The sequence below is a fragment of the Lepisma saccharinum genome, chromosome 25 (assembly GCF_977018435.1).
Source record: "Lepisma saccharinum chromosome 25, izLepSacc3.1, whole genome shotgun sequence".
Taxonomy (NCBI): domain Eukaryota; kingdom Metazoa; phylum Arthropoda; class Insecta; order Zygentoma; family Lepismatidae; genus Lepisma; species Lepisma saccharinum.
Window position 1 is genome coordinate 20,685,423 of NC_139253.1, and position 25,008 is coordinate 20,710,430.

The 25,008-nt window shown below is 37.0% G+C and overlaps 1 protein-coding gene across 1 annotated transcript in view; it reads right to left on the bottom strand.

Moving 5' to 3' along the window:
- kl-3 (dynein heavy chain 8, axonemal kl-3) overlaps positions 1 to 25,008 on the bottom strand; it is a 217,449-nt gene that overhangs the window by 154,406 nt on the left and 38,035 nt on the right. The window contains exons 9-15 of the mRNA XM_083111913.1: positions 15,383 to 15,484; positions 14,138 to 14,284; positions 13,406 to 13,680; positions 9,667 to 9,880; positions 3,872 to 4,393; positions 2,726 to 3,035; positions 141 to 303 (exon numbers count right to left, since the gene is read on the bottom strand). Of these exons, the coding sequence (XP_082968039.1) occupies positions 141 to 303; positions 2,726 to 3,035; positions 3,872 to 4,393; positions 9,667 to 9,880; positions 13,406 to 13,680; positions 14,138 to 14,284; positions 15,383 to 15,484 (1,733 nt within the window). The remainder of the gene's footprint in view (positions 1 to 140; positions 304 to 2,725; positions 3,036 to 3,871; positions 4,394 to 9,666; positions 9,881 to 13,405; positions 13,681 to 14,137; positions 14,285 to 15,382; positions 15,485 to 25,008) is intronic.

The following is a 25,008-nucleotide window of genomic DNA, read 5'->3' on the forward strand; positions in this document are numbered from 1 at the left end:
ACATAAAATACTTTCTTAGCTGGCTAGATACTGGTAAAATTTACATCAGTACCAGTAAACATTTAATATTATTGAACTCCTATTATATAGCTGATAAGTTACACTTCACCACTAAATAAAAAATTGCAGTTTTAACTTACGTTTGATACATTACTCTCTTTTTCACCACCTCAAGAGACTGCCTGGTAGCTTTTATCAGCGATTCAAGGTTCTTTTGATTGAAATATCCATATAGATCAAGACAATCCTTGTGTAGAATGCGTATATCTGAGTAGTCGGTCAGTTTATTGTAATCAACAGGAGCTAAAAGTTTAAAGAAAAAAGCATAGCATAATTTCAAAATATAGGATATAATTAAAGTTCTTGCAAATTCTTTCCTAGAAATGATAAATTGCAAATATTATTCTAGAAAACTATAAATATTTATATGGGAAGGATGAAAAAAATATGAAACAAACTTTAAGACCTTATACTTATGTGGAACTCGAAGTTGAGAGATGGTGTGGTTTATACATTTTCCTAATTTTTGCATCACTTTTCTGCAACTTTAGGCTAATTGCAATGACAAGAATAAATGATGATTAGATGAATATGATGACAGGAGTCTCACAAAGGAACACTCATGCTCAGGCTGAGATTTGAACCTAGGGTTTTAAGTGGTAATATTGCGAGCTGATTATCAAAACTTGTGCAGCTGTCAAGGTGACTCAGAAAGTGTTGCGTTGAAAGGATTGCCAATCTGTGGTTATAGCCTTCAGATGTCAAAGATTGTTTTAAGTGAACTTCATGCTCAGTTAGGCTCATTGCGATTGGATCTACAGTTTAAAGTTAGATCTGAATCTCTGCGCAGTGTGTGTCCACTGAGGACCTCTTGATTACAAGGAGAGACTGTAAGTCACTATACTCTCAGGAAGGCCCTGCCTTTAGATGGAAGATTATTTCATTCTGTGATCACATTCATTGCAACATGTTTCTAATCCCTGAACCAAACCCTTAATTTTTTTGGGAAGTTTTAAGAAGAAAGGAAAAAGTAAGTTCATTACTTTTGGCTCTTCAAATTCCTTTTCACTACAATGTCTTGAACTGACAATACATTATTTTCATGCACAGCCTCTATTCTTTTTCTTGAGAAGATCCTGATTAGATCTTTCATGCATGAGAGGATCATTCATGATGCGGTAAACGCGGTTTAAGATTACTTACGTGAAATTTAGAAGATTTCACACTTCCGCATTGCACAATTTAATAGTTCAATCCTATTAATTTCGAATAATGAAGACAGTGGATCTTCGAAATTAATAGGATTGAACTATTAAATTGTGCAACGTGGAAGTGTGAAATCTTCTAAATTTCACGTAAGTAATGAGAGGATCATGTTGAGGACATTGAATACTTTGCTTTGCTATTCAAAAACTAACCAACCTCACCAACCTGAACTTCAGAGGAATATAAAAAAAAGGGGAAAAAAAAGAAAGAATTACTCCCTCTGTCCCATAATTATTGTCCGGTACACCTTTGTTGTCTCATAATAATTGCCCAGTATTCAAACTGTGACATTGGTGTATACAGAAGATGAACATAAAACAAGGGAATGAGTCATACAACTTTACTACTCAAGGATCAGTACAAATTGTGCTTTCCATCTGCCTCTTTGTTTGTCATTTCTGTACTACCATTTTGGCATACCGGACTATAATTATGGGACAGAGGGAGTAATATATTCCACTATCTTGCTACAACAATCTGAGTTTTCAGAGGGCAAGAACATATTATAGTCCCTCAGATGTACTTCATTGAGATTAGTTGATCAATTAGAAGATTTCCCTGAATTTTAATTTTTTCAAATTCCCTGAGATTTCCAGATTTTTCCACATGTGTGAGAACCTTGAGAATAGACTAGACACAGTTGAGGTGGTTCAGGCATGTGAAGAGGATAAACTTTCAGAATAGACAGGGTAAAGGCCAAAAGTAATAGGAAAAGAAGAACAAAGTAATAAGAGAGGAATAGTGGAACAACAGAGTAAGATTGGAGAGGCTTGACTTCTATGGCAGTCCAAGAGATTGCAGATGGAAGTTTTCTCTTTTTAACTAACTAACTCCCGAGCCTTCTTAAACCCGAAGGTTTATGGTTGCAGCAACACAAGCCATCCATCTGTCCCTATCCTGGGCAAGATCAATCCAATCTTTTCCATTGTTACCAATTTCTTTTAGGTCCATCTCAACATTATACCCCATCAAGTTTCCCAACAAGAATCCTGTAAACTCTTCTTTCCACATGACCACATAGCCTGACCACCTAAGTCTTCTTGATTTTTTATTCTAATAATATCTGGAGAGGAATACAGATTGAAAATCTACATAGATTGTGCAGTTCTACATTATGTAACCTTCTCCACTCATGCATCTCCTCACCTCTTTTAGGTCCAAATATTTTTCTAAGGAATTTATTTTCAAATACTCTTAAATAATGTTCCTCTTTCAATGTAAGGGACCAAGTTTCGCATTCATATAATACTACAGGCAAAATTATTGTTTTGTATATTTTAACTTTTAGTTTCTTAGATATTATAAGAGAAGATAAAAGTTTATGAAGACAAAATTAACATTCATTTCCTGAATTAAGTATGGTTTTTTATTTCCTCTTTATTTTTTCTTATTGACATAAAAAATACACACATATATATATATTAACATTGGAGTTCACAAAAAAAAAGTTTGTACTTACGAGCATTACTTTCTTCAGTTTTCCCCTGCAAAGTATTTTGCATTGCATCAGGATCCATCCAGTTGTACTTTTCATCCTCAATTTCTGGTTGGTTGATCGCTGACAAACATGTGTTAATAAGTTCGATCACAGAGTCTTCAATTGCTTGTGATTTAATCTGAAGTTCTCTGCCAACTTGAGCCCTGTGCTTGCGATTGACTTCCGTAAACTCACCAACTGTGATCGCTGAATCTTCTGGTAAAACTATAAGAAGTGTTGATGCAATACTCTCCAATGAGCCTTCAACTCTAGCTTCCATCATGTCATACACCTGTTTCAGGTAAAAAAGAAAGATGATATGCAAAAATATGTTCACCAAATATGTTCAGATAACATACAATGCATCTAATTTCAAAGAAGTGCAGAAGAAAAGCTAGATAATCAGAAGTAGGAAGTAAATTCTTAAAAAAAATCAATGTTAAAGAATTGATGAAACTGATGAAGGGACACTCGCAAAAAGAAATTCCCAGGCTAGGCTCAAACCTGGAACCTCCAGTGGCAAGATTGTGAGTCAACCACTCAATGCCATACCTAGTGGAGGCACAGTGGTTCGGTTCCAACTTTAAAACTGTAGGTCTGGCTCCAATTAGCCTATCTGTGTATAAAGTGGAGTTAAAATGTAAAAAAAAACTCACACCACTGAATGTTCTCAACCACTGAGGCAGCTGAAATAAAAAGGTATAAACATTAGTGAAGATCAAAAAGTAGTCACAGACACTTCTGCATTGTAACAATTCCACTGAAAGTAAATGGAGTGTTTACAACCTAGAAGTGTCTGTGACTGTACCAGGCATATTAGGAAAACAGAGTGACTTACGCATCAGAACCCTGGAGAATAACGGCAAGCAAATGGAGAAACATCTATTAGAATATATACATCACTGTTAGTATATACATGCTGTTTTCTTACATTTAAGTTCAGTGATTGTCCTCTATCGGCAAATGAGAAATATGGAAACCCTACAGATGCATTATGTGCATCTTAAAAGTTAAGGTCATATGAAATCAGCATCTTTGTGGAAACAACTTCTATAATGTCAAAATTACAATAAACGAGAAGACAAAACACACGTTTATGATTTTATAATCAAATCTGAATGTGCTTACCTCTTTGCAAAATATTTCCACTTCCTGGAGTATCTCCTTGATATTGCTGCAAAATTCATTGATTTTCAGTGACGTCCACGTTATTATAGTGAATCCAGGCTGAATACTCTTATCGAGCTTGTAGTACTGGGATCTCATCAGTGGAAGAAGCAGATCTGGAATGGAGTTTCTGAGTTTGTTGAGCCTCTGTACGAGAGCTTTTATATTCTCATATGCATTCAAAATTTTATCCTTGCAAAACGTTACAATCTGAGCTACAGCGGGAACTTCCAATTGTAGAGTCCACATCTTCTCCACTTCTTCAATGAGTTCAAATACATAAATATCAAAATTGACAATAGGAACTTGCGTTACTTTGTGCTTTACCAGCACTGGAGCTTGAAGACTTCGCTGTATTCTATATACTTGTTTGCACCAAGCATTGTAGTATAACAACTCATAATGCACGAGAACCTCGGCCAGGTTATTATATACTCTTACAACACGTCTTGCTTCTTTAACTGTAATAACATCTTCACGTTCCTGTAAATAAAATGCAACATCTCAGTCAATAATAATATCCCACTAACAACTGTTCAATTATTACATCAATCTGTGGAAGATACACATAACTGATGGTGGTTAATGTAAATTCCTTTTCATGCAATGATTCTATGAATTAAGAAATACCCATAAAATGCAACTAAGGATGGGCAGATCTGAATCATATTCAGGTATTGAATCCTAATGCGTTCAGCATTCAAAAATCAAATAATCAACATTGGATTTGAGAATCATGTAATAAATACTCACCTCACAAATTGGGCAACAAATACTGGATACAATTGTAACGAGTGCACTCACGGTCCCCGAAATGACGTGTCAATCATACCCCGGCACGGGGCCAAACGTCGTTATGTGTACGGGAAACCGGTCGTGACTCACGGTCCAGTTATCAAGTTCGGTACTGAGACGGTCGTTTATTGTCATACTATTGCGAGGCGGAGATTAATACCTTGAAATGTTACACTGTTTTGTTTACCTTTGATATGTAGATTCGAACATTCATAAAACACTAATAGCATAATATCTGGTACCTGAAAAACGTCAAATAACAACACTGACGAACGGTAAAAAGTGAATATATATTGTAACAACAAAAAAATATTGCAATCAACAACTGTTTACAAAGCCTCCTCACTCTCACAACATTCACTCTATCTCTCTTTCACACACATGAGGTATTTTTACATGTGAAGTATGGATACAAATCATGGATCTCATTAACATATCATTCCTTTTAATTTTTAAACCTTTATGTGAATTTAGGGCATTTGTCTGCCAGCTCCTGTGCTCTTTTAAATTAACTTAAGTGCCAACCCTCGGAAAGCGGTTAACTAAGACAATTGGGTCGGCGTGGTTAAATCTTTCGTTCGAATGAACGTATGCATCGAGTCGTAAGCACGACATTATGCAAGTTTCTCGGACGGGGGTATTACACACAAGCCTCTCTCGTCCAATGGGAACAACTACTCAATTACATAGTGATGCAAAAACTTAATTGGCTCCAGCTGCCGGAAATACACAAATCAATCGTCGGCGCGAGCAAAAATTACATCAAAAACCACTATGCAACAAATAATACTACTTCATGCGCACGACCTTGCAATAAAATTTACGCCTTCCACAATTAAAAAGGACTCATCAGTCAACTATTGACAAATTAAATGGCGCGACGGGGCGGTCGGTTACACAAGAAATGGAGCACACTTTGACAATTTATACTAAATATTAAAGAAATGAAATGGAGCTTCTAACCCTGAATGCAGACAATTAAATTAGAACATCTGAACATGAAATTACCCTTTTTTATAACAATACCAAAACAATTTTTAGACGCGGAAGTTAGGTTTGGGTTTTCCTGAGTAACTTTGCGAATAAGTGAGACTTCGGCGTTAACAGTACGGTGTTGATACGAACAATGCGCGTTTACATTGACATAGACCCCCTGAAGTATACTCTACCGGACTCTGCTACCTGGCGTGCGGGCATCAATTGGACGTCGATCTGCAATCATCTCTCTCTGGAAACGTCCTTCGGGCTTTGGTTGGGATGTCGATCTGAAAGCATCCTTCGGGCTTTGGGCAGTGTTTGGTTTTGGCATCGTCTGACTGGCTTCGGCGTCGTTGCAGGCGTCAGGGGAGTCGACGGACTCCCTTCTCTATCTTCTTTAGCCCTCCATCCTTATGTAGTCCACGCTTGGCAAAAACAAATCACCGCGTAATCTTCACCAAAATAAGGCGCACACTGGTAACTCTCTATCTGCAAGTCGCTCACAGTACGTAAGGAAACAAAGTTCACGGACACAAAGCAATGATCACGCGAGAGTGTAGCGCGGAGATGCTCTCTCTATGAAATCCGGGTAAAAACTGTGTCTGGGGTGGTAGCACCGCATATATATAAGAGATTCAAATTCGTCCGTTGAAACCCACGCTAAGGTGGCTTCGCTTCGCTTTCTCAGGGGATGGAAATGACCTCTGTCCATTGTCTTGAAAGGCGCGGTCGGCGACGCGTCCTGGATCCTTGCAGGCTTGGGCTCCAGCTGGTTTTCCTGGTCATCTGTGAACATGGGTTCGAACGCCTGCTGCGACTCAAGCCCGGTAGCGGCGAAAATAATCTTTCCTTATCTCCGCGTTGGTGCAAATATGTCCTGTTCTAAGCGGCGGCTGTCACTCAAGAAAAACTCGTCCCCAACTCCCGACGTCTGGCTCGGATACAAGTTTATTCACAAAATAAATCAAACCTCACACTTTCATGTTTGTGCATAAAATGAATCAATATATAAAAAATAATTTATATCGAACTGCGTTTCACATGTCACTAGATACCGTGACACAATAATCATATAACGAATCCTGCATTTGAAAATCTAGTATCAAATACAGTCAGCTCTCGAAAAGTTGAAAAATTGAAGGAAATCGGCCGAAAAATATGTTTGTTGCTCCCATTTTATTCACACTCATTCCCCTTCACTAGCGCTCTACCACTTGCAAGTGGGTCTAATCTAAAAATAGACACCACCACACCACGCTTGAATAATATCCAATAGTACATGACCTCTGCCCTCCCCTCCCCAAGTGCACCAATGTTACCCCACATGTGATGCCCGCTACCCAACGTGCCAGGCTTGTTTTGCCATTGTGATTTTGCTTGCTCTAGGATATGCGAGAAGATCGAATGTGCTTGGATGTTATTTTAAATTGCCCTTGACTTGTCTCCTTGTCCTAAGAGCTCTCTCATCGATGAACGCACCACCTTGAAAATATTCACTGGTGTCACATGAGAAAAGCGAGATAAGATCGCAGGAATGTTCCAAAATACAGACGCATGGCACCTGGAAGTCTCGCCCATCTGTTCAGCTCTGACCTAGAGTTCAGCAGGTTCGCCGTGAGTGAGCAACTCTTGGCCTTGTAACCGACAACTTCCGGTAACCGCTTTCAATCAAACCGTGTTCTTTGTTCCGTGTAACACTTCATAAAAAAGCAAAACTGTTAGAGATAATCCAAGCCAAAATTTACTTCGATTTTACGTGCATCATAACTGCCTCTTTTCCTGTCTGCAAACGTGAGGGGTGGGGAGGGGGGCAAGCCGATTGTCTCTGCCACGATTTTCTTGTGTATGCACAAGGGCTGATTACAGGCGAGGATGGAAGTGGACCCATCCTCCTTTCCTTTGACGTCTAAAATGGAGCAACCAGTTCTGGATACATTCTTGAAAGCGAACAAAAAACATAGGACAAGTAAAAAAAGTGACCCACCCCCTCCTTTCCCAGTTCATTCTCTGCCACTGGTGTGCACGACTATGTCATAATTGCAGAATTCAGGTCTTTTATTTTTATGCTGTTGTGTGCATAGGAAATATTGCCCGTATTATCGTCTGTTGCATGGTAAAATGTAAAGCAACGATCATTTCTTTCTTCTTCACACTGCTGATAAAAGTTCCGTCTCCGACAGTTGTGTTATATTTTAAATGACGAGGATTTTCTCTTCGGCCACCTTCGCTTGAACTTCCAGCTGGTCTCCTTGTTTTTACGCTGCAGCCTGCTGCTGGCGCCAGTGTCTCATCTAGTGTCTGCAAAGCTGTCGCTTTCTGATAACAGCAATGACTCATCCAGTGTGAAGGAAAAAGTCTTTGTTTTGAATCTCGCAAAGCTGTTTTGATTTGAAGATAACAAAATTCAATCTCCAGAAAGAAAAACAAGAGTTAAAACAACTTCATGTTCTGCACCTTCTGATAAGCAAAACTGTAACTTTTTTTTTTGCACCTGACAGAAAACAGTAAACTTTTTGAACAATCAGAGCAGAGTTGGAAGGAAATGCACACAATATAATCGCTGCTTTTCTTCAGTACCAGTCATGTGGAAAAAAATGCTCAATGTAGAAATGGATGCTGAGATCGATTAAAAATAAAACATTATTCAAGGGCAAAACTTTTGGCAGAGCGGGTGTTTAACATCGAGAATACTCCTAAATCCAACATTAAATCATCGATTAACATGAGAGTAAATAACGATCTCTGATATCTGAAAATGTGCAGGTTTCATAAAGCTTGTTTTGAGTTCACTTTATGCTGATGGGCTAATCGAGACTAAATATACAGTTTAAAGTGAAATCTAATTCCAAACCCGAATGATTCCAGTGTGACGCTGTTCAATGTGTCCTAGGATACACATTTGGTGCAAACAGATTGCAAGTTGCGTGTTTCCTTCTTCAGGGTGGGTAAATGCAGGTCAACGAAGAGTTTGGACTGCTCCCTCGAATTCGGGAGAGGGGTGGGGATGAATATGAAGTTGGCTGAAGCAAAGAAAATGTGACTTTTTTACGATGTGTTTTACACAGCCAAACCAGATCAAAATTTACAACCCTGCTTTTTTTCTCTGGTGCCTAGAAACTTTGTGTTGTCTCTCCCGAGAGATCTTATCTTACCAGTTAATCCCGTAACGGACAATGCTCTAGTAGACCCTTATAAAATCCAACATTCATTCTGCCCAATTATTTCCAGACTTTAGATGGCGCCAGTGTGACTGGTGTCAACATTCTTCGAGTTTCGCTTGCAATAAACAAGAGATTGTTTCCCTTTCCGTGGGTCTTAATGCAAACGGGTTTCTCATGAACTATAAGTGTAAGAATTTCGTGGAAGAACAAGGATTGTGCACAATTAGAAGAAAATAATAATATTTTAAATCCTTTTCTGTGAAAACTTTTTCATGTTCTATTTTTCTTCTCACAACATATATCCTGTGCATAACAGGTTGTATAACTATGCAGGATAAATGGTGTTACAGTGTCCTAGAAATCTTTGTGTTCGTTTGAGCTCCATTTAAGCTCAAAATTGGTGCATCCAATAACGACTCCTTCGAAATAACGGCCCTTTTCCCGGGAACTGTGAAAGGACGTTGTATCGAGAGTTGACTGTACTTGATATGAGGATCAGGTAACAAGTACTGGATTCAAGAATTGGACAATGAATGCTAGATTTGAGAATTGGGTAATGAATTGTGAATTTGAGATTCGGACCACAACAGATGGTATTTTCCCTTATCTTATATTGATATTGTTTTGCATTTTTACCTGTTTAGGCTAACGGCAATGATAAGAATGAATGATGGTTAGATGAAATAATGGACACTCAAAAAGGAACATGAAGCCCAACACTCAAACCTGGATCTACAACTCAACATGCTCCGTCAAACACCCCCAAAGACAAACTAAACTTTATCTGTCCAGTATTTCAGTGTTACTTCAACCTAATCTTACCTTTAAAAGCATCATTGGCTCTTCAATCCTACTATAGAGTGCCCTAGCCCACATGATACGTCCAGCAACAGGTGGTGCATCAAAATGAAGATTAGGATTAGATTTGTTCTCATTATAACGAGTCCTAACACTCATTAGCTCTTCATAAAACTTTTCGTACAGTTCTATATACTTTTGGGTAATGTTCAGGCAGGGAACATGCAACTTTTCAAACCTGTAAGAAGTATTTTCTATTATTGCAAATTTAATTGTCTTACCACTTTATAGAAAGGTGCTATGAAATTTAACTATGGTATTAGGATTGAGTCAATATTAATGCAATAGATTATATTTACAGTGAAACCCAATTTTAAGTTCAGGAATTTTTCCCCAATCATACACATTGTTTTAAATTTCAAAACACCAAAATGTAAAATTTACCAGAATTTAAATATCTCTGCATTTTAAGTTTCTTATCTTCTAGAGCTCTGAAAAACAATCGAGGTTCCATTGTATTAATATTGTGAATGTAAAAACAATCACACATCAACATCGTACAGCAAGATTTACAATTATGATCTTGATGAAGCTTAACACCTTTTCCATTTCACATGCAAATTATAGTATATTTCCAAATGTTGTCATCTTTATTTTCCTTTCCAACACTGTGCATCACACCAATGCCTTTCAATGCCCTTCTCTCTCTTTGGAAGCTTATCATGAGAGTGACTGAGACTAACAGGTTGCATATATATATAACAGGATAATAGTGTTTACATCTTGTTAAGAGCTCTATACCTAAAGTCGGAATCACGAACTTTACGACCTTCTGTAAACAAACCATCTCACTTCGAGTAATGTATCACTCCACGTCAGCTGTTCGTGAATGCCATGGCCATCATATGCTGTTTACTGGCACTTCACTCAACCTTTAATTTTACATAACATGGAAAAACGTATTCCTATTTTAACTGATAGATCTACACATTGAAGTATAAGAAATTTTAAAGAAGTGATTAAATACGTGTTCTTGTTCAAGAATGAACATACATATTTTTCTACGCCAAAAGTTCCATTTATCTGACACTGGGTTACGACACATCCTTCCCCCTCCTCTCTCAGTACAACAGCGCCAAAGTAAAACTTGCAAGAGAATGAGAGAATCATTTCGGTAAATTCAAGCCTTTTGGTTTTGTTGCTGCCCCTTCCATCAAAATATTGTCCAACATTGTTGACATACAGAGCATTGTTTGCTCATTTGTGCAACAAATATACCGCCAGTTTAGCGAAAGCTAAACAAAGATAAGTCGAGGAATAAAAAGAGATTGTTTATATTTCTTTCTCTTTCTCATGCACTGCAAAACAAAAAGACGATAATAATTACATTATTTACCCACGTCTCATGCAAGTAATGTATTTTCTTACCTTGATTCAGCAGTTCCTTTTTGAACTGGAGGCATTTTCGGTGCTAGACAACGATATGGTCCCTGTCAGTGAGTGCCGTCTATCAAATTTGCTTCCCCAAAACGAACTCAACGTGCCACAAGATGAGATTTAACGTCAAACAGGGAGATTGTCATTATCACTATTAACATTCGCCAATATCTTCCCCACAGTGGGCAGCTTTTTGATTGAAAAAATACGAATGCACCTTGAGCCGTATTGCGCTTATCTCAAAATCGGTGTACTTGTTTATACGAGTAACAACGTGTTTCTTCACGGGGCACAACTTGGCCGGTCGTTTTCCTTTCTTTCACCACACTGAAAACACAAGACGCAGACACACAACTACACTCGGACACTAACTTCACTGCTTTCTCAAGATACCACCGACACAACGTCATATAAATGTTAAGATCAACCTGCTTGTCGCCACTTTCCAAACGGCTGTATTTTCGAAAAAAAACTATGAGAACACTGAGACCTTCCTGCATGCATGGAAGTTGCCATGTTCAAAACTGGTGCTATTTTCTTGCTGCTCACATGATCGGTTGTAATTTACACAATCATCACGTATTTTATTAGTATAAAGAGAAACCTTTAATGACAATATATTTTAAAATGTATATCTCACTGTAATTTACATGTTTTTCTTGCATTAGAGTACTTTTGTAGAACAGATTACATGCTGTGGAAGAAATTCGTTATTAGGCTGTTGCCAACCTCAATACTTCTCACTAAGTACAAAAACGGGAGTGGTATGTTGAATGTCGGCGTATGATAGTGTGATTTCACATTGTCAGTGAGGATGATGCTGCAGGTTGGGAAGGAGCCAATCTATAATCCAGAGGTGTTCACACACTGGAATATCTTTGCAGGTGAGGAGGGCGAGTCCTGACGATGAGGGTGAGGGCAGACCATCAGGGTGGGGAAGGTTGAATTAAAAGGAACACCTCTCAACAAGGGAGAGGAAAAAGTGACAATATTTAAGAATTCACCCCCAAATGTGCATTTTATTTTGTATGTAGAGTACAAGAAAATGTGATGCCTCAAAATATTGGTGTATCCTACCGTCGCCTTTCCACACTTTTTTTGTCAGGGACAATGCTTCACTAAGTTGCCGTTTTAGTTTCCCTTGGTGTTTTTGCTGCATAAACCAGCATTTTCGAACAGGGTGACAAAAACATACAAGTGTGTTTTTGGATGATGTAACTTTAGAGACGTTGAGGTATACTCTGGAGGATACTGTCACGTGTGGCATTGAGATGTAGATCGACCACGTTGTGACATGCACATTTGTCATTAGTTGTATTTTGTATTTGATTTTTGTTATTTAGGGTTGCTATTCTTCCATTTTTGGGTAATCACAACATTGAGGATGAGTGATCGTCAGATGAAATTGATGAAGGGACACTCACAAATAACACCCACGTTGGGATTCGAACCAGGGAACTTCGGTGGCAAGTCCGAAAGTTGGCCACCAGGCAAGATATACATTTTGAGTTTTCATTTTTTACATACGTACATTTAACTCCCAACAGATCATCAGTGAAACACTGCTTATTCCGCGTCGTTTGACAAATGGAAGGTCTTTGCACCTTGTGGCTTGAGGCTATGTGGAGTATTTTATTTTCATAAGTTGGCAACACTGTTAAGGTACATGTGCTTTTGTTTTCAGAAGGTCTTAAGTTCTATGATTCCCACTTTAGAGGCATGCATAATATTTCGTTTTTGATGAAAACACGAAATGTTCAATAACTCATTTTAATGTTTTAATTTCTCATGTTTCTGAAAGTTGTGAGGTCCATTTTCCTACCCTGTTTCTTTCACGAAATAATGCAAAATGAACTGCAAAATATGAAATAGACTCTTAAACACGAAATTTAGAGTTTATTTACCGATGCGACACTTTCTGAAGTTTCAATTATGCTGTGAGTTATGCAATTCATGGAAAATTAATGAATTCTGCTGTAAATATTTGAGAATTGAATATGGACACCTTTATACAGGAATACACTTACTACTCTGGTAACTACTTAAATGTGCTATTAGAAGGGATACGTTTATTTTGTGTAATAAGTGCAGTTTTTAAATCAAATTTAGGATTATATTCACAATTTTTAAACCAAAATGTCATTTTATGTACTGCATTTGAACCGATTTTTCACTGCTCTATCACCAAAATCTTATTTTATTTACCGGTTTCGAGCCCGAATTTGGCTCTACTTTTGTACCAAAATTTTGCTTTTTTATTTACCAAAAATATGTTCCTCTATCTATACCTGAATGAGCTGCTTACACTACACTTTTAGTTATTTACCTCTCAATACACTTTATGGCTTCAAGTGTCTCTTGAGAAAGTTTTATACGTCTGTCAGTAAATTGCCGAAAATCAGTCTCAATTTCTGCAAGGGAACGCCTAAACTCCTCATAATCTTTATCGAAATGGTCCCTTCGGTGATCAAGAGTATCATAAGGTTTTGATGAAATGACTTTAACTATAGCTGAGATCCTGTTAGCAAATGCTTCAATACCTTCTATTTGTGAAGTTCGAAGAACAGAATATGTAGCAACAGTGGAGAAAACATCAATAAGCTGAAAAAATAATTCAAATAATTATTTTCCATATACAATCATTTTCTTTTTTTTAAAACTGGATGTTTTCAACACAACCTATACAACACTACATCCTTCTGGCATAGCTCTACAAGACTTTGTCCTGATCAAATTTACAAAAAAGAGACATTTATTAGGTTAAGAAAGATTTACCAATTACATAAATTAAGAAAATTTACAGACAAAACTGTGTGTTATATAAAAGAAATCTTGCACTGCTGGAATTTTACTTCAATTAACTGTTTAGAAACTTGATGCAAACAAGGGTCAACGGAAGAAAAATAAAATTCAAGTATATATTAATAGCTACAGTCTGCTCCATAGACAACATAGCAGTAAAAAACACACCGTAAGATCAATCTAAGCTTTGTACTACAACCAATGCAAATGAATTGCAAAATTTATTTAATCAAGTTACTGCTGTTGAAACACAAACCTTCTCTAATCTCTTTCTGAATGTTTCAAATTTCCCAAAGATAAACATATCAGAGCATTCAAATGGTTTCTCATCAGGCGTTTCCAAAACCTTCTTCTTTGTAGCTCGGAAACAATCTGAATAGTACGCATACAAGTCCAAACATTCCTGAAAGAATTAAATTATCACTTCACAATGATGTGTGGTTGTCTGGTAAAAATGGTTGGTATGCAAAGAAGGAAATAATTTTCTATTTCCATAATGATTTTATTCAAGAACTTAATAATTATGAAGGTCCATTACCTTCTTCAATTTATTTGAACACAATGAAGGCAATGGATGTTAAATTAAGAGGTTCTTGAATAAAACAGAACAGATTTGGAGAATTGTTTCCATCTTGTAACTTACTGGCAACGATTATTAACTGCAAAATTTCTGTAACAGTTGGTGTTAGTTGTATAGGTAATAGAAAGAACTTGTGTTCAAATCTAATCACATTTCCCCATTTCCCCCTCATCAGGAAAAACAATACCTAGCATGTTGGGCCAGTCCAAGTGACAACTGGTGTATCTCAGCCCCAAGTCTTGGAATGGTCATTTCTAGGTAAAAAGCAGCCCTTATTACTATGAGTAACGTCAACAAAACACCCCTCTTGTTATTATGTGGGCTGGAGTCACCAGTCACCTCCCACCTAGCCTCCCAGAAGTCCTGACATAACAATGTGCCGCAATTGGTTGTGATCCTTCGTAAAGGAAAAGATTAGTGGAACTGATATGAACTCAGTTGATGATTTGAAAGGAGAAATTACTCCTGAAGTGCTGAGACTGGAAAGCTGATACACGACGGTGAATCCAGTTGTGCATCAAGAATGATTGTCAATATACAGAGAAGTTCAACCGATGAGAGTTGCACTGACATTAACCTTACAGGTATTTTTGTCATATTTCACTCTTAATGTATCTTATTCCGTTTGATAGTTTCTGTATTGATTATTACACTTTCTTTCACAATAAAAATATTATATTGATATATGATCATGACTTTTGGCTCACCCCGTACATGTAGTTAGTAAACATCTGGGTAACACCAGTTGAGAATTAACTTATTTTAGTTAAGGAAAGAGAAGGAAAATTAAAAATGTTTTGCTTTTCCAATGCAATTTAGTAAATATTTATACTTTATTCGACAAATATCATAGACATTGTTTTTAACTACTATAACACTACTTACCCTCACATTGTTTTTAACTACTACATCACTACTTACACTCATCTTTCTTATCATGATGTGTTTCGGTTGATCAAAAACTCGTATTTTTCCATTGTTGGTCAAGTATCCTCTGCAGGCTTTCACCATCTGATTAGTAACCTATGAGAGATAATCAAAATTAATTATCTTTCTCCATGCATTTAAATTTCATTACAATTAAGTTTTTGTACATTTATGGAGTAAAAACAAAGTCTAAAGATTCATATTTTCCCTATTTTATTTCACTGTCCCACAGACAAAGGAACACACATCCCAGAATGTGAATCCCATACCTTCAGTGATGAGATCATGAATAGATTACTGAACACATTCAGCCACAAAGATGGTTCCAAAGTAACTAAAAATTTATATAAAAATCACTTTTTATTTATTTATTTATTTATTTATTTAATAGAAGATTCCAAATACAGCGTTCACCATTTTACATTGAAACGTACTAGCAACAGAAAATAACAACAAAAATAATAGTATAAAATAAGAAAAAATAACATGAACTAAACTTATATACATTTGTTGAAGAGAGACACATACTTCTAGTCAACAGTCTTCTAAAATGTGCCAGATTATCAAATATGTCTATTTGGCTTGTCAGATTATTATATTGGCTGGGCAGTCTATGGAACAGAGAACGCTGGATGAGAGACAATCTCGGCTTCTGAGAAGCGAAAAGTTGAGTGCTTCTTGTTGAGCGGGGCGGCACTCGAAAGGAAATTTCCTGAAGAAGGCAGTCACTTCTGATGTTACCATTCACTATTTTATGCAAGAATATGTGGTTGGCCAGTCTATGTCTCTCGTGAGGAGTTTGGATATTTAACATCTTCAGAAGATCGGGCTTTTGCAAGTGTTTTGTGGATGGAATTCGGTGACGAACAATGCCAAGGAAGAAATTTAGGATGGAATTAAGTCTATCTAAATTTGAGGGGCATGCAATAGACCATATCGGAGAGCAGTATTCAACTTTTGGTGAAACAAAACATTTGTAAAAAGTGCTGAGAGCAGTCAGGTTGTTTATATCGGTGAAACAATAGAGTAGACCCAGCATACGCATGGAACCCTTAGTGACTACAGAGATGTGGTCAGAAAAGGAGAGTTTCTCATCAAATATAATGCCCAGGTCGTTCTGTGCAGCAACTCTTTGAACACAATTATTTTTTATGAAATATTTAGTATTTAATGTGTTTTTCTTTAAGGAGAAGGTCATCGTGGTACATTTTTGAGGGTTGAGTTTTAAGTTCCATAATTCACACCACTTTATTGGAGAATCCAAATTCTTTTGCAGAAGTGCCATGTCACTGAAATTTGAAATTTTACTATGTATTTTGCAATCATCAGCGAACAAGAGAAGGTTTTTACATAAGTCGGAAAGATATTCTGCAAGGTCATCGAGGTACAGGATGAAGAGGAGAGGTCCATGAACGCTGCCTTGGGGTACACCAAAAGATACAGCTTGATAAGAAGAGCAGATTCCAGAAAGAACAACTTTTTGTTGTCTATTTTGGAGGTAGTGTTTGATCAGAGAGAAATTTTCCATGAATGTTGAATCGATGAGATAATTTATGTAGCACGTAATTGTGGTTTATGGAGTCAAAAGTTCTCGAAAAATATATATATATATATATATTACATCCAGTTGGGAGTTTTCAGATACGGAGTGGATAGCGTCAGATAGTAAATTGCTCAAGTTAGTTAAGCAGGAACTGCCTGGTAAGAAGCCATGCTGTGTTGTATTTATGTATGGAGAGGTAAATTTGTAGAGTCGGTCCTTTATTATCTTTTCACATGCGATGGAAAGTGGTGAAAGAAGAGAAATGGATGGACTGGAACTATTGTTTAAAGTGTGATCCAAACCACTATGTGCCTCCACCAGGATTGAACCTGGTTTCCCTTTATTATCAGATGACAGCATTACCACTTTGTCATTAGGAAGGCACCAACTAAAAATCAGGATGAACTAATAGGAAATTTTTTACCAATACTGAAAGTTAAAAAAATGTCCAGATATTGATACCCAATATCCTATAAACCAATTATAAAATTGCAAGTGAAGTCACACTCCATGTGCAAAGATTATAACTTATACATATATATACCTATATATTAACTTCCACCACTGTATGCCTGTCTAGAATCTTGATGTGCTATGTACATGTCTCAGGTATACAGATCTATTGTAGTTTTACTTTACACCATTCTTCTGCCTCTTCATGGTAATCATAACAATGAGAATGAATGATGATTAAATTGATGAAGGGACACTTGCAAAGAAGCACCTAGACCCAGGTAGGAACTCAAACAAGGAGCCTTCAATGGAAAGACTGAGTTGACCACCCATCAATCTCAGCCACTGTGGTGGCTCCACATGCCTGAATAGTGCATTAGGGACACCTTTGTATTTGTAGGTGCGCTGTTGTTGCCTATCTGCCTGCATCCGTGTCTGCTATTCACCGTTGTTAATTGCTGCAGATGGGGAATCCATGTGTGGTGTGCTTGTCCACTATTGATGTTCAGTTAAGGTTGGAAAATACTTTAGTGTCTATGAGTGTGTGCGCTTTGTGCTTGTAAGTAGTAGCACTGCGAGCGGGGCAAGGAAGAAAATTTTTAGAACTATTTATTTCCTTGCAACAGGATAATACATATTATTCAAGCACTTTCACTACATTTTCAATTCAGTGTCCTGCGACGTTCACTCTTTACAATTGCGTTTGCTTCTTCGGTGCCCTCTTTACCTTAGCACTCTCTCCCTGCCCCACGATAAAGACTGATGCCATATACGTATATGACATTGTCCCCTCCTGACCAAGTTACAGCTCTTTGTCTCTCTCACACAGTCACTCTCTCTACAGACAGTTGATAACACAGCACTACAGGGCCCTGGATTTTTTTAAAAAAATTCGCATGTTTTCAAATCAATAGGTGATTCTGAAGTATTTTGAATTATGATCACAGAAATGCCATCTATTTTTCCCCATCACATCACGATTTTTCACAATTTCACAATCAAAATTCTCATATTCGTCATTACGTCATTTCCTACCTAAAGCAACAAAAGAAATTTATGCAAGGGAAATTTTCGTTTTTTTCCAAATCAACAAGTGATTCTGAAAATAGTTTGAATGCTGATCACGCACATGACATCTTTTTCCCTTATCACGTCAGGATTTTTCATAATTTCATAATCAAAATTCTCATATTCGCCTTTTACAGAACTCAATAAAATTAATTTATGCAAGTGAAATTTCGGTTGTTTACAAACCAATAGGTTATTCTGGAAGTATTTTGAATGGTGATCACTAGGGGGCGGATTTTTGCATATTTGCATGTTTATTTTTCCTTAACCTTTTGCTGCCCAAGCGTCTCTAACGAGATACCCAAAAGTAACCCTCAGGGGACCAAGTGTCTCGATCGAGACGCTGTGTCAAGGTCGTAGTTTTTACGTTATAACTTTTCTATTTTTGGCTAGAATTTCGATTTTATTTTTTTTATATTGTTCCTAACACATGTATTTAACAGAAATGGTTTTTTGCATTTTTTTTTGTCTTCATGAAAATGGAGGGGGAAAGGCAGGAAAAGGGACTTCTCTTTTGTGTCTCTTTTCAAGGTCAATTTTTTGCCGACAAAGGAAGACCGGCTTTGTTGTTCTAAAGCAATGCTTTTCACTCCCTCCTGCTAAGTGCATTTGAAGGAAGCTTGTTTATCAGTATCGGATGTCAAAATGAAAGTTTTGCGTGAGCGCGCAAGCAGGGGGAGGGGGGAAGACTGGTTGTTGAGTCTGCATTGTGAGAATGGAATTTCGAAGCGCGCTGAAGGAAACCTTTGTTTTTTTAGCACAAGTGGCAACAGGGGTTACCCAGCATTGTCTAAAAATAGAATTTCAAGCAGAATTGGCACCATTTGTCACTACGTTCTAGCTTTTCGTCCGTGAATGTTGTGCGTAGGTGTCGTTTTGTGCCCAAGTGCGAGGACATTTTTTGGGTGAAGTGACAATTTTTTAAAATAATTTTTGGGGATTTTATCCCTTCCCCCTCCATATATACACCAAATTTGCATAAATTTTGCATTTTGTGCTTTTTGACATTTTTTTTAGGGTGGGGGAAACACCATTTTTTTTTAAGAAAAGTATTTTTGAGGGGATTTCCCCCCTTTTCCCCTCCATATGTACGCCGAATGTGCATAAATTATATATCGTCTGAATCTGTGATTCATTCTGTGATTCATTTGGGATGTTAGAGCATATTTTAGCTTAATGTGCATATAATTTGCATATATTGGAAGTAATTTTTGTTTCATTATTCGTTTTGTGTTTGTCTGTTTCATTTTCCCCGTCAGCATTTAAAAACAGCCTACTTCATCTGGTCATGGGCACTAGTTGGGTCAGGCATTTAGAGTAGTTTTTGGCAGTTTAAATGCAAATTTACCATGCTCACACAAAGCTTTCAATTCTTTTTGGGGGGAAAGGGGGCAACAGAAAACATTTGTTGCCTGCGTAGGCCTGGACACTGTGATTTTTATAAAGATATGTTATTTTTTTCAAACAATGCTGCTGTATAAACTAGTGAAGGATCATTCTGTTTTTAGTATAAAATAAGAAGATGGTAGAAACTAAGGGAATGATGGTCAGATGAAGATATGCACTGTGAGTGCATTTTATTTTTAAATTAGACATAATAAAAATACAATAACTTTTTTGCGATTATTTATGTCTGTCGATGGATGGCAGATAAATATTCCAACAACACACTGTTCGGATTAAAAATGATTTTCTCCACGAAAGTAGTAGCGATTTGAAGTGCTAATATTAGTATTAAAGTAATTGGAAGGATTGATTGCTTGATTTGTTATTTTAAGTCCACTTTATGCACAGGCAAGCTAATCGGGACTGAACCTACAGTTTAAAGTGAAATCCGAACCACTGTGCTATGTGCCTCCACCGGGTATCGAACCCGGGACCCCATGATTACAAGGCGACAACGTAATTTAAAGGAGAAAGATGGCAGTCCTATATATACTGAGATAGCGTCCGTGGGATTTGTGTACTTATTGATATATTTAATGCCGTTTTTATGAGCCTCTAGTACAGTCCCTGTTTTTGATAAGTAAAATGGTCACAATTATATCTCGTATATAACCTGCAACACAATTTAGGTTTTAAAAAAATATGCTTTTATTATTCTTTGGTCTATCGTTGTGCATTATTTTCCATTAAATCTCGCTGGACAAATAGTGTTTGACTCCCACGTAATGGTAGGTGCGGGGGAACCACAAATTCATACCTGCCTATAATACATTTATCTCTGTGTAAACTCTATCGCCACCAGAACAGCACATTAAATGTAGCAATTCAGCATTGTTTCATTTGAATTGACGGTTAAGGTGATGGATTCACATTCAGAGTGTTGAATCACCGCATTAGGCCATCCAGACCATCGTTGTATGTCTGTAGTTGTACCACGTGCAATTTATGATTGTGTTGTTAATATGAATAAAAATGCAGTTAATTTGAATTTTAAATGAAGTATTAAAAATATGGTAAAATTTCGTTGATAGTTTTGAACAGACAAAGATTAGATTTTTTTCTTTCTTTGCCCATCCAATCTCTTTTTACATCAGGATATCAACACAAGAAATGAAACAAACAAATACTGTCCAGTGGCATCTTGGGAAATTGAAAGAACATTTTCAAAATGCAAAGACTTATTTTCTGACAATCGCAATAGTCTGCTACCTGAAAACATTGATAAATAACGTCTAGTATATTGAAATGCTAATGTAAAAGAATAAGATAATGATTAATGCAACAAAAATAGCATAGTGTTTTCAACAAGATATGTATATTATTACAATTGCAATATTGCAGTTTTTAGAGCAAGCCTCCAGACAAAGGAATGCATGTAATATAATCATTTTGTTATGTGAAACTAAAAAAAAATGTAAATTAGTATTTTTTGGTGATACTAAATAGCACAATTTATCACACTTTCATTTCTATAATTGCGTTCAGTGATTTACTGATACATTTACTTCCCATGTAAGGCATACAGAGCCTTAAAATGGGTTGTTTTGAAAATTTTTAGTGCATATCTTGGCATTTTTAGTGCAATATGCATGCATATTGTGGCTTTTTTCATGCATATAAATCCGCTCCATAGTGATCACGCACATGACATGTTTTTTTCTCCATAACGTCAGGATTTTTCACAATATCACAATCAAAATTCTCGTATTCGACATTCTATAACGCCTAGTACAGAACGCTTTTTCATTGATTGATTGAGTTGGTGTTTTAAGTCCACTTTATGTACAGTAAGGCTAATTGGGACTGGACATGCAGTTGAAACTGGAATCCATACCACTATGTGCCTGCACCGAGTATCAAACCTGAGACCCCTTGATTGTAAAGTGTCGACGCCAATCCTGCATCATCGGGGAGGCCGATCACAGAACACAACAAAATATTTTTTTACACATGAAATTTTGGTTGTTTACAAACCAATAGGTGATTCTGGAAGTATTTTGAATGCTCATCACGGAAATGACATAAATTTCTTCCCATCATGTTAGGATTTTTCTACACGTCACAAAATTCAATCAACGAACCATGCTATAACATTGAGTTTTGGACATTTTGTGAAGGAAATTTTTATGAGAGATTTCGAAAATAAATTTAAGTAATCAAAGTCCATACAATTTTCATGCCAATGTATCTTGTGAAGATAGAAGGTGGATTAAATGCTTACTATTCTACATGCATTTACAGTTCAAAAATTGTAAGATTTGTATGTTAGAAAACCAATATTTTACCACTATCTAAACAGAGCCATCTATGGGGGTAATGATGGAACTACACATTTTATTGTGAAATTAAGGCAGTTAATATATTGCTGTTTTCTGAAAAAACTAGACGTGATGGGTAAAATTGTGTTTCATTTTTGGAATCATCATGCTGAAATTATTCAGAGACAAAAGTCATCTGCGAGACATCAAAACCCATGCAGACCAGCGTAATCATTGCAGATATGATGTGTTTTGCACTGCATAGGGAGCGAGCAAGCAATTTTTAGTTATTTCTTTGCAAACCGATAATACACATTATCTTATTCATTAAACAGTGCGCCAATATTTTCATTTTAGTGTCTAGGACACACACACACAGAGAGACATTCTCTCTCTCTCTCTCTCACTCTCTCTCTCTCTCTCTCTGCCCGTGTGTGTGTATTGCCAATTCAGGAACTGTGGCAAAGGTTGCCAACTCAGGAACTGTGGCGATGGTTCCAACTCAGGAACCATGGCAAAGTTTGCCAATTCAGGAACCTTGGTGAAGGTTGCCAATTCAGGAACCATGACAAAGATTGCCAATTCAGGGACCATGGCAAAGGTTGCCAACTCGGGAACAGTGGTGAAGGTCTTCTTATATTTTCTAATCCATGTCTAAATCACGATATAGAGATTGAGATTAAGAAACGAAACACTCGGCAAATTTTGTAGCATCGCATAGACTACAGTTTGGCCATAAATACTTTTAAATATAGTACGTGTTTTAAATACAACTTTACACACAGGAGCTTAACAAAACTTGATCTATAGCCAAGATTTTCACAAGAAATGTAACAGAAAATCAAAGGAATGTACGTGTTTTAAATACAACTTTATACACAAGGGCTTAACAAAACTTAATCTATAGCCAAGATTTTCGCAAGAAATGTCACAGAAAATCTCAGGAATGTGAATGTGATTAGGTTTTCACAAAATGAAATGCAGAATATATGACATGTTAATAATATACGCCTACTTAAGAATCAATCGTTGCTGTGAAAACGACAGATGATTGATGTAAAAGAATATTGTGTTACCATCAACTGCAGATTTTTCTTTCCTCGTAGAAACTTGCTACAGTTATGTGCCATTCCAAACACATCTCGCCCCCTTGGCAGAATGGTTAGCACATCGCGCTACGATGCCAGGGGTCCTGGGTTCGAATCCTGGCCTGGGCATGGATGTTTGCGAGTGTCCATTCATAAATTTCATCATATCATAACTCATTACCATCTTCGCAAATTAGCCAAAAGTGGCATAAAAAGCGAAGTAAAATAAAACAAATCAATCAATCATATTTATGGGGCATGTATTTACAAAGTTTCCTCAATTATTCCCCAATCAAAATAAAACTCAATATTGTTTTAACAGTATTTTGAGTGATGTAAAAAAATGTTTGGTGCAAAAAAAATTATGTTGCTCCGAAAGCCGTACGGTAGTGTTACTCACCCCTCGTAACTTTACATATCTTTAAATGAACAGTCCATCAGTTTCCCCCAACTAACAATAAATAGTCCATGAACATAAGAATAAATGCCGACAACTCTCTCTGATGTCTAAAACCTAACAAACTAAAGAATAGGTCAACGCTTCCCCCCTTCCCTCGATTTAAGTTAATTTCTCCGCCCCTAGCCTCAAAAGAACCAATATGTCTTTTGAACAGAAAAAAATGCAAACAAAAAAGAGAGAAGTTACACTTACCAGTGTAATGTCAGGCAACAGACTTCATTCAAATGATCTTCTTGCGTGACGTCGCTTTCGGCAAATCAATGTCTTCTATTTATAATGGATGCAAACAAAACTATTCTCTCGCGTTTCCTGATTCAGAAATACAACTGCCCGAATGCCAGGAACTTGAAATTCCAAGAATTATGCCTGACATGTTCAGCTTTCCGAATGGCCAATTACCATTTTGTCTGCGAGGGTCCTCAAAGAGGGATTAGTCCACAAAGAGTGAAGAAAATCTTGAATAGGAACATGCCACTCCTTGGCTAATGTGAGCAATGTGTAAGAATGCCGAATGCGGATTCACGTGTTGCCTTGGCTCAGGGGATGCACTTGGTCTAGCAGCTGGAGAATTCCTTAAGTCGAACGGGTGCGCTAGATAGATACAGGTTTAAGAAGTGATGTTCCACATTTTTCAAATTTTTTAAATTCGTCTTTCGAAGTAGCGACGAATTTGACTAGTAATAAATCACTGATCGGACCCCCCCCCCCCCACTCTTGTATGTGTGGGGTGGTCTGGATGATACCTGGGGAGGTTAGGATCCCCCCCCTGCTAGTTGCACCTATGCTTCCAACCCAAACTGAACATCGATAGTCGACAAGCACACCACGCGTGGATTCCCCTTCTGCAGCAACTAATACTGGTGAACGACAGACAACACAGACACAGGCAGATAAATGAACAGAGCATCTAGTGGCAATCGAGGAACAAAAACAACAGAAATGCACCAAGCAACAATGCAACAAGTTCCAACAAGAATGGTAGCAGTGACCACAGAGATTAATAGAACTAAAAACAAAAAACAGCTTTGTAGAATATGAGTACTAAGGTTCTCAGAAATTACTTACTACCGCATCTCATTTCGCAAAATATGAATTAATATGCAAGTTTTTCACTACAGTTATATGCGTCAATCTTCCCCAGCTTTGCTTTCAAATACTCAAGAATTATATTGGAATAATAAAATAGCCATCATTTATTCACAAAAACAAATTTTCACACAATACTAGTAGAAAGTAAATATAAATTTCAAATTTTGCATAAATTTACACAATAAGTACATTCGAAGAACCTGTGTACAGTATTG